The sequence below is a fragment of the Parasteatoda tepidariorum genome, chromosome 6, assembly GCF_043381705.1.
Source record: "Parasteatoda tepidariorum isolate YZ-2023 chromosome 6, CAS_Ptep_4.0, whole genome shotgun sequence".
In the NCBI taxonomy this organism is placed as follows: domain Eukaryota; kingdom Metazoa; phylum Arthropoda; class Arachnida; order Araneae; family Theridiidae; genus Parasteatoda; species Parasteatoda tepidariorum.
The window spans coordinates 17,353,122-17,363,537 of record NC_092209.1 but is presented as its reverse complement, the minus strand read 5'-3'; the positions used below and the strand labels follow the sequence as shown (position 1 = coordinate 17,363,537).

Genomic DNA, 10,416 nt, shown 5'->3' with positions numbered 1-10,416 from the left:
CCCCCTCCCCCCCAACTATGCATTAGAAGTGCAGAATCTGCAGGTCAAGGTACAAATGTGGCCCTCTGCTAGAGATGATTTAATAACCATCGTTGATAAGCCGACCCAATTTTCGGTTTAGAGCTACTAATGTTCAACTCCGTAGCCTTGTAATTTTGAATCCAATCCAGAAGGGAACTCTTCAATCAAGTATTAGGGGAAATTTGCCATCGTGGGGTACTTTATGATGGAACCCTGCACTTTTTAGATAATACCTACACTTTTATTCCAAAAATCATTCTATTCCCTGACCCTGTGGGAACCCCAAAAGAAAATTCTTGTAAACGTAATTTGCTATCACCGTGTTTTCATGCTTCATTTAAAAAGTATTTAGAAGATTTTGTAATTGGGCTACTCAAGCAAATAGTATTTAAAATTTCATAGCTTAACATGTTTAGCTACTTTTCATTTTTTAATTAAATTTGTTTGTTTTTTTCATCTGGCATTTGACAATTTTAGTGCCAATTTCTAATTATTATATTCACGAATTAGTGAAAGGAAAAAATTTTAGTAAAATGAATTTTTTTAGGAAAAGATCTTGTCTTCATCAGTATTATTAAATTTCATAAGCAAAGTTACTCATGTCACTCTCAGCGATATCAATTCAGTGACTAAGGCAAAATTCAATGATAGGAAAATCCAAATCGTACACCAAATCCCTGAAATCAGTACCAATAGAACTCTCACCAGCACACTAACAAGACTCCGGACAGGACACTTTAGGGGAATGAAGATTCATGGTGATGGAACAAGGACTTACTGCCTCTGTAAAAATTGCCCAGACATAGAACTAACCCCATACATCTTTTCAACTGTCCGGCTATACTGGCGCAATTGCAGCAAATAAGTGACAATCCGCGGGCGGACTTTTATGAAGAAAATTGTCTTCAAATTGCAGATGTTGTTTATAGGACCTTTGATCACATTTACAATTATTTTCTGTCCATTACACGACACCAACCATTAAATTTCACATACTTTATTGAATGAATGTCTTTCAAGTGTTTTAAGAGTGGAAGAATGTTTCATATGTATATGGCAGTAAATTAAAATGTCAAGAGAATAAACGCTATGACACAGACTTTTTTTTACCATAAGTGATATCAAGCTTGGAGGGGATCAGTGAAATTATGACAAGCTAGAAGGAGAAATAACAAAAAGCATAACATTTTCGTTAAAATCAATTAAAATTTTTTTCAGCAGAATAAGTATACGTGTAACAATTGCAATGCTCCCATTTCATTGAAAGTTTAAAAGTAAAATATGAAAATCTTTAACCTAGTACTTGTTTCGGAACTGCAAATATAATTTTTTATTGCGCGACAAGAGTGAGTAGGGGGTAACAGTGAAGTGTGATATATTGTGACAAAGAAGAGGATGGGGTCACAAATTTTGGTTGAATCAAAAACACTTAAGATCATCAAAATAAGTATGCATGTAATAATTTTTAGTCTCACAAATGTCATTGAAATACACGAAGCTTAAAAATAAAATATAGCTAAATCATTAACATAGTGCTTGTTCCTGAACTGCAAGTTTATGTTTTATAGTGTGACAAGAGTGAATAGGAAGTATGGTGAAGTGTGATATATGAAGAGTGAGAGGGGAAGATGGAGTAAAAAGTCTTCAAAAAAAATATTGACAATGTTTATGGAGGGTGTGTATTAAAGTGTTGGAGATAAATAGATTTTACTAATTGCTTAAATAAAAAAATAAAGGCAAGGCATAATCTTTATATAAATTCTAGTGTCACTTAGAAACATTTTATCACTGAGTTCTTCCATGGTTGCAAAAAAAAAACCCAACCCTAAAGTGGGTTTTTCTAAAACTGATTTCTTTTTTATCCTCTATTATATTAAAGAGCTATTCTATTGAAATATATATGTAGTCTAACCTTAAAAAAAAATGAACTTATGGCGAAAAAAACTGTGTTTGGAGACTAGAGAGTCACCTTGCTGACTAGATTTGACTGTATGGCCTTTGATTTGCTTTCTATGCAACAACAAAAAAATTCCTCAAATATTTTTTAAGAGTAGAATATAAATAAAAAGTAATCCTGTGTTAAAATAAGTTTCAAATGTGAGATGTATGTGAGTACGTATAACATTTTGTATTGTGATGTCAGAAGAAACTTTATTCAGACTTTAGCACCAATTTATTTGTATTAATTACCTATATGTTAAGACAATTCATAAAATTAAACTTAATTATTAAAATAGGCTTTTTTAAAATAAGGTACATATCCCTGCCCTCTCTTTTGAAAGAAAAAAAAACCCGAGTTTTTTGCAACTTTGGGCTCTTCAACAAATTTTGCGATCAAAGAATGTATGACATTACATGTATCAAAACCACAGTACATAACAAGTAAACAAATCTTTTATTGAATAAAAGTCAAACGATAGACATAATACATAAAAATACAAGGTATAAAAACATTTTTTTTTTTCTTTTTGAACCAATCAACATTCATATCCATTCATTTTGGCTCTTACAAGAGAATAACATATACAATGGCATACAGTACTTGAACACAACCTAAATACAAGTAAAAATCTTTAAAGATCTACAAATCATGGCCTAGGAGAGAGCAAAAACTCTTTATTTTGCATCTCCAGCAAGTATTCAAACAAATAATTCTTCAAAAATATTTTTTAAAAAAAAGAGAATTTCTAAAAAGAAAAAAAATAATTAAAATTGGTGGATATAGTACATAAATAATGAATATATATATTTACACAGCAACAATTTAAGGACTGATACTTGTTTAAAAAGACTATTACAGGAAATTCAATTGCAACAGCTAAAAATAACATTTTCACAAAATTTTAAAATATGCTTTTAGAATGACTATACATCTGAAGTACATTTACTTTAGATATCTATCTCACTTTGGTCAGGTTCAGTTTTTTTTCAAAAAACTGGTTTTACTTGAGGCATGTTCACGTAAAAAGACTTAAAGAAGCAACAGTGTTTATTACAATCTGCAGATCCGTCTCGCTTATGTAAGGTACTCGAGTTATTTATGCACCTTTTGGAGTGAATAATAGATGGCGCTGAGCAAGCTGAATACAAATTTCAGTATTTTAAACAGATGAATGAGTGTGTGAAACTCATTTAAGAAAAAGAGTCTCTGATCCTTGTTCTTTATAAATAATGTAAAAATTGAGTTCATATTATAAGCCTAATGTCAAACATCAACGCTTCTCTGTAGTTTCTTTCTTTGATACAGGGTCACTGAAGCTAGATGGTTATTAGGCATTACCTAAAATTAAAAATATTTACAATATAATTATAAAATTTTTTAAAAAAAAGTGTGTACACAAAGACTTAACTTAATACAAGTAACATTCCCTTTATTAGAGATTCTAACTTGCTGCAGACAGCAAATAAATGTTTTCGAGTGGTAATTTATTAATGTGTGAATCTGGGTTTAATGAATTAATTTATTAGGTTTTTATCCACCACTATTTCTAAATAATTTAAGGTCTTACATAAAAATGGCCACTTTTTTGCATGCAAGTTATGCGACACCGTTTAAAAAGTAAACAAAATTAGTCAAATATTTGCAAAATTTAGTATGTAGTTGTTTACCGTTTTTTAAATAATTATGGCGCGTCTGGAGCAGTTGGCATCTCTGCTTTTATTATAGTGAAACCTCCAGGAAAGAACATAGCGACCACTTTTGGGAAGCATTGAATTTTTACCATAGACTTGGTGTTGAAGAAAATCTTTAGGAGAGACCATTAAAATCTCTCCCAGCGACCGGGCACAAGTTTGCACCAAATACGGAAAAGGTCAAATAAGGAAGCATGAAAAAATATAAATAAAAAAAATTAACTAAGCAAATAAGTAGATTAAAATGTATTCAAAATATTTGTGTGAGGATCTTATTTTAGAGAGCTCTTTTTGACGATACAACTGTGTTACAGTTAGAGTGCACTAAAGACGATTCCATTAATGATTTACTTCTTGAGTTGAAAGTCAAATTCGAACAAAAAAGTTATTTTATAAAAAACAAACAAACGACTTCTCATCTTTTAAAGCCAACAAATTTTTATGATACAAACTTTAATGCAAACTTAAACAAAAAACATATTTATTTATTTAAAATGGCTTTATCATTCATAATTGGTAAATTTGTTTTTACACATATATTAATTGGGATCATTTTTATAGACGCTAAATTTTAATCATCGATTTTTATGACGCCAACACATCTGGCATTTCTGCACCAAGAAAATGACACCGACTCAAATTAAAATAATTTGCGAAAAATCATGTACCATCAATAACAATTTTGATGTCAATGGAGGTAATCTCTAAGAACGACCAACCTCCAACGGCCATTTTACTGTGGAACAGAGAGTGGTCATTCTCGAGAGGCTTCACTGTACTTTTAGCACTTTCCAATCAGCATTACATTAAATTAGATTTACTTTCAAAACTAATTAGTATTTTTTCTGATCCAAAGTTTTCATAAGCTTTAGAAAAATATTTTCCAAACATTCTTAAGAACATCTTTTTTCCCTTCAAAATTACAGATAGGAAGAACAATGGCAAATTACTTAAATTAAATTGTGATTAACTTGATCCTCAAATACCATACTAATCGCAAAACAAAATTCCCTATTCAAGCTAAAGAAATCAATATCAAGAATTAAAAATCACTATTGTCTTTTGCTACATTTCATGTTATATTTAATTATGCCAGAGTGTAAAATGAATAAGTAGAATAAGAAGGATAGATATAAAGTTACGGTAGTAAAGCCATATCTTCATGAAGACCCCCATATTAAGTCCAGGGTCAATTCAATATGGTAAATTACATATGATTACTGTATAAATTAATCCTATTTAACAATTGCATAGTTAATATGCTGCACTGTTCCATGTTAGGAGTTCAAAGTAAATAATGGGGATTATTTTTCATGGATATGTTTTTTTAATTTATTTTTGTATTTCCTTTAAAGTTTTTTTTTTTCTAATTATAAACTAAGGCTTTTAAATACTGCTAATGTACAGTCTATTGACATTATTAACTTAAAATAGAAATCAATTATAGATGTCCCTAAGGTATTTTCTTATCTCATATTTTTTATTAGCCGTGTAAAATTTTAGAATAAATTATGTGGTATAATATTTATGTATTGCATAAATGCAAAAAATAATAAAATAATTATAAACTTAAAAATAAATTAGTGTTACAGTTATGCACTCTCTATAATAACTTTATAATTAACAGCATTTTATTTTAATTTAACACAAATTTAAAATTAGTAAAAAAAAATTAAACTTCTTTACATACGCAAGCTGATATTGAAATAAATCTATAAAACCAAATAATATTCTTTTCAAATGATATTTGTCTTATCCTTTTCAGAGCCACTACCACACAAAATAAATAAATCAGTTATCCAATTCATAAGTTTAGTTATCCGAAGTTCAATTTATTTACTATATTGAAGATATATTTTACTGCCAATGTGTGAAACGTCAGCTTTCAATAGAATGCTGATCATTTTTTGGCAAAGTATGAAATATAAGAATTATTGTATTAATATTTGCCAAGGCATTATAAAGAAGGGCAAGTGCTCTCTAGGCTATGCTCATTGGTCCTTTTTAAAATGTTTTTTTAGAATAAAAATCATTTTAGAAAGGACAAAGAAACCATTTTAATATGATTTAATCCTGACAAGCTAATAACGATCCATCTGAAGCTTGGTTGGCTCAAAGCCACTCCTGAGGATCAAAACCCAGTCCTTCACAATGACAGCTCAGTGTCTTAACACATAAGCCATTGGAGGGTGAACCATTAATCCAGGTTGCAGTCATTCTAAAGAATGCTTAGATAATGTGTGAAATATATTTTGCAAGTTAGTCATTATTGTGTCAATTTTAGCTATTTCATAGAATGTTATACATTATACATCGGTAACAAATACAATTAGTTTACTATGGTACCCAGAAAAACGGAATTTGTATACCGCCCAGAAAGGCTTCCGTTATTTGAAAAAATATCTAACTATTCATCCTCTTGCAAAATAGACAAACATTTATACAAAATTTTGGTTGGATTTCCATAATTATTAATAGACATTCAGAGAGATGTCAAAAATTGTGCACCCTCTGTAAACAATACTTACTTCAAATATTATATCTTGGTAACCATAGCAACAGGTTGAACCAAAAGGGTTTGTTGCATTGTGCGTTGATGCTCTATTTAAAACAACAGGACGTTCAAGAGGCTTTTTTAAGTGTTCTTCCATGGTGTCCCACTGCAAATAAATTATGGAAAATCCATTAATATAAAGAAATATGTAGTTCGCAAAGATAATCTTTCTAATAAAATATTTTCATTCATCAAGAAAATTAGAGGTTGTAGGTTATAAGATATGAAGGATTTTAGTTTATAAAAAGAAAATTAAATATGTGCTAAATTTTTACTTACAATGTAAGAGCACTTAAGACAGGTTTTAATGTGAGTCTTAATTGAATTAAGAACAAGATATGTACTTAAAGCAAATTCGAAAGCTTTTTATCTGAAACAATGCTAAAATTCAAATTATATTTTTTAGTCCCAAATTTATTCTTTCTTACCATAAAAATTAAATAAGTTAGATTTATATTGGATAACAGATATTAAGTAAAATAAAAAGAAAGTTCATATGTGATGTGAGAGATATCTGGTGTCTAAAAGGGGGAAAAATCACCCCAGAATAAATGCGTGGAGAAAAATAACATTTATGTGGAAAGTAAGAAACTCAACATTATTGGCTTCAGCAGATAATAACCAACAGAATGAATATTACATCTCATGCAGATATGCATTCATCATGTTTTTTCTGACTTTGCGTAATTCATTTTCATTCTGATTAGATCTCAAGCAGAACATCACGATCTCTATATGAGTATTACATTTACTGAAGATATGGGTTTAGTGGTCATTTTAAATAATTTTTATCCCAAAATATCTTTTGACTTTTCATTTTCATGAAAGGATTAAATTGTCGCGAGATTTTAAAACGGGACATAGCTCGAGATGTGTTTTTATGAAAATGGTCACAGCTTGAAATGTGCTTTTCAGAAAATAGACACAGCTTGAAATGTGTGTTTCAGAAAATGGACACAACCTGAAATGTGAGTTTCGGAAGATGGACACAACCTGAAATGTGAGTTTCGGAAGATGGACACTGCCTGAAATGTGAGTTTCGGAAGATGGACAAAGCCTGAAATGTGTGTTTCAGAAAATGGACACAGCTTGAAATGCATTTTAAAAAAAACAGGACAAACAACTTTCAATAAGACTTAGAGGTTGAGCAGCTCCAAAGAGCAGAGCACATCGACCAGAAGTCTATTGTACCCAATTCAATAAAACTTTATTAAAAAATAAATTAATTAATAAAATGTTACAAACAATAAGAGTTAAATAAATTTAATTGGTCTCCAAGGGGGCGCATTTTTCAGGAATGAGGAGACGCAAATGCTTATTGAAATTTTCGGCAATGGACTGCAAAAAAGCGCTGTGAGAGATTCCTTTTCACTGATGAGAAGCTCTTTACCGTCCAACAAGCTCATAAGTCCCAGAATATTAGGATCTGGTCTGTAGATACTCCAAGCAAACCTGGCAATTGTTGAACATTGCCAAAATCCCAAGACAGTCATAGTCAGAGACAGAATTTGCTCAAACGGCAAAACCCCTCTGGTTTTTGTAGATGAGGGCTTTAAAGTAAATCAAAAAGTGTACCAGGAGGACATTCTAAAGACTGTTATACTTCTGTAGGTCAAAAAGAACATAAGCAGTGTAAACTAGACATTTCAACGAGACTCTGCATCAACTCACAAACCGAAAAGAGATAAAAGTGGTACAGGACACATTTTCCGGACATGATATCTGAAGAATGGTCACCCTATATGCCAGATCTCAAGCCCATAGATTAAAGTGTATGATCCATTTTGGAGTCTATGTCCTGTACTGAACCTCACAAAAGTATAGACTCTCTGAAACGATTGCTTCGGACAGGAATGGGATAGATTAAAAGTAGCAGGCTTGCAACCGGTGGAGGAAAATTTTAATTTCAATGCTTGTGTGCCGCTGCATCGGTGCAAAAGGCGGCCAATTAAATTTTTTTTTCAGTGAAAATCTACTCTTGTTATTATTTGTAATGCTACATCAATTTATTTGCTTTCAACAAAGCTATATTAAAAATTGTACGTCTAGGATTTTTCGCTGCATCCAGTAATAAATAAATAACTTTATGATAAACTTAAAAACATGCTTATTAATATGCTAGCTAAGATATTCATATTTGCTCTTTGGATACAAAATAAATTATCAAAAACCTTAAACAATATTTTTTTTATTATTGCATAAATTGTGCACAGTTTGGTTTCCTATGCAATAACTTTACTGAAAATGCTTAGTACTTAGCATTATTAAAATTTTTATTGTTACCTTAGTAAATGCAGTAATAATATGCTTCTTTTCTGATACATCTATGAGAGTCATATCTTCTGATTCAGAAGGTGGTTTTACTTCAATTGGCAAGTTGAAGTTACATCGAAAATAAATATTAAAGTTATAATGACCAGGATAGTTTGTATGCAATATAAACTTTTTTACTCTGTGGCTTTTGGCATCAAAAAGGATATCCTAAATATGAAATTAAACAAACACAGTTAGGGTGATAACCATTCAAATGTATAAAACTTTTAACAAGTTATATTAATAAAAGAAAATGACTCCGCTACATTGCATTAGTAAAACAGGGTGCTAAACGAAATTGTAATTGATTTTAAAACTAAATTACTCTAAAATAATTTGCTGTAGAAATAAGTTACTACATGTTTTTTTCATAAAATTCACATAGATAGAGAAAGCTGAAGGAATTTCATATGAAATCAGTTTCAAAGATTTTTATAGTTGCAATACAAAATTATAGTGTTGCAAAACACAATAAGTTCAGCCATTCCAAAGGAAGTTGCATATTCTATGAAACAATTTGCTTTGGGTTCTACAATATTATCTTCCCTAGATCCGTGATGCATAACTTTTTTATTATTTTCTAATTTTTATTACCTCTTTCCATTTCTTTTTTGTTATATTTTCAAAACTATTGAAAAACAATAAAAAGGCAGAAAATTTTCCATTATGTATTTTTCAAAATGTATAGAATCTATTCAAAAAAAACTTTAAATTGATGAAGATTGAGCTCATGTGCTATCAATTTGGATAGACCAATAAGGCTTATTAGGGGACTATTTACTAAATAATTTTTGTAAATTGAAGTTTCTTTTTCCAGATCTAAGTTTTCCTAATTTATATTAACAATAGTATGCATCAATTTTATCTTATTTAATTAAAACTCTATCTTACTAACTTTAATATTTAAAGATGATTTGAACATTTTATGAGTCGAGTGCAATATTTTCTGATATCTTAGACTTACAGGTTGGGCAGCTCCAAAGAGCAGGGCACATCGACCAGAGGTCCATTGTACCCAAACCCTAAATCATGATTAACAAGAAAGCCTTACGGCTGAAATGAGGTTCAGCAAACACATGACAGGAACATCTTGCAGTTCCCAGGTCTCAATGCAGTGCTGCCCTAAATGCTCAAATCTTTGAGTAGAATAGACCTCACAATCACAAAGTATATGCCGTGATGTCTCTTCTTCAAGGTGACAACCTCTGCAAAGAGGATTAGTTTCAATACCCATTAAGAAGTCTCCTGAGGATGCAGTGTCCAGTGAGAAGATCTTCCTCAAACTGTTCCTGTTTAGCTTAAGGAGCTTTTTTTGATGTACACTAGGACAGTCACGATTCAGCTCTTTAGCTTGTCTCTGACCGCCTGTGTCGCAATGGCCATTGCTCATGGGCAATTTTGCCATTTCTGATATGTTAATTTATTAATGAAATGATATGCCTATTTCTTTGCAAACTGATTATAAATAATTATTATTACATAGTATTAAATTTGATATTTCTCAGCTCATGAAGCAACATTTAAGTAAAAAAAAAATCATTAGTTAATAAATTTGCAACAGTTTTCATAACTGCTTTAAAATGCATTACTTTTGATTCTTTTTTTCTACATATTTTTCCTTTTATTCTTCCATACTAGTGAGACTAGATAACAGCACTATGGCAGCAAGCCACACTTATTCATTCTGATTAAACATTGATTTAAATTGTAATCAATTAGAGAGCTATATTAAAAATTATTTTAAAAATAATGTACAAAAGTTTTACAACTTTCCCAATCAATACACCATTTATTTCTTACTTTTATCTTTGAATTGTTTCATTTTAAAATTGTGTTCTATTTCACTGGACGCCTTATATATTAACCATTTACACATTTTAATAAACATAAAAAGT

General features: G+C 30.4%; 1 protein-coding gene across 4 annotated transcripts in view; it reads right to left on the bottom strand.

Annotated features, from left to right (window-relative positions):
- Window positions 1-2,397: 2,397 nt before the first annotated feature.
- LOC107453990 (phagosome assembly factor 1) overlaps window positions 2,398-10,416 on the bottom strand; it is a 30,660-nt gene continuing 22,641 nt past the window's right edge. For all 4 annotated transcript variants that reach the window (XM_043040787.2, XM_043040785.2, XM_043040789.2 and 1 more), the window contains 3 exons: window positions 8,492-8,689; window positions 6,183-6,314; window positions 2,398-3,301 (listed from right to left, as the gene is read on the bottom strand). In XM_043040787.2, the coding sequence (XP_042896721.1) occupies window positions 3,227-3,301; window positions 6,183-6,314; window positions 8,492-8,689 (405 nt within the window). In that variant the 3' untranslated portion in view covers window positions 2,398-3,226. The remainder of the gene's footprint in view (window positions 3,302-6,182; window positions 6,315-8,491; window positions 8,690-10,416) is intronic.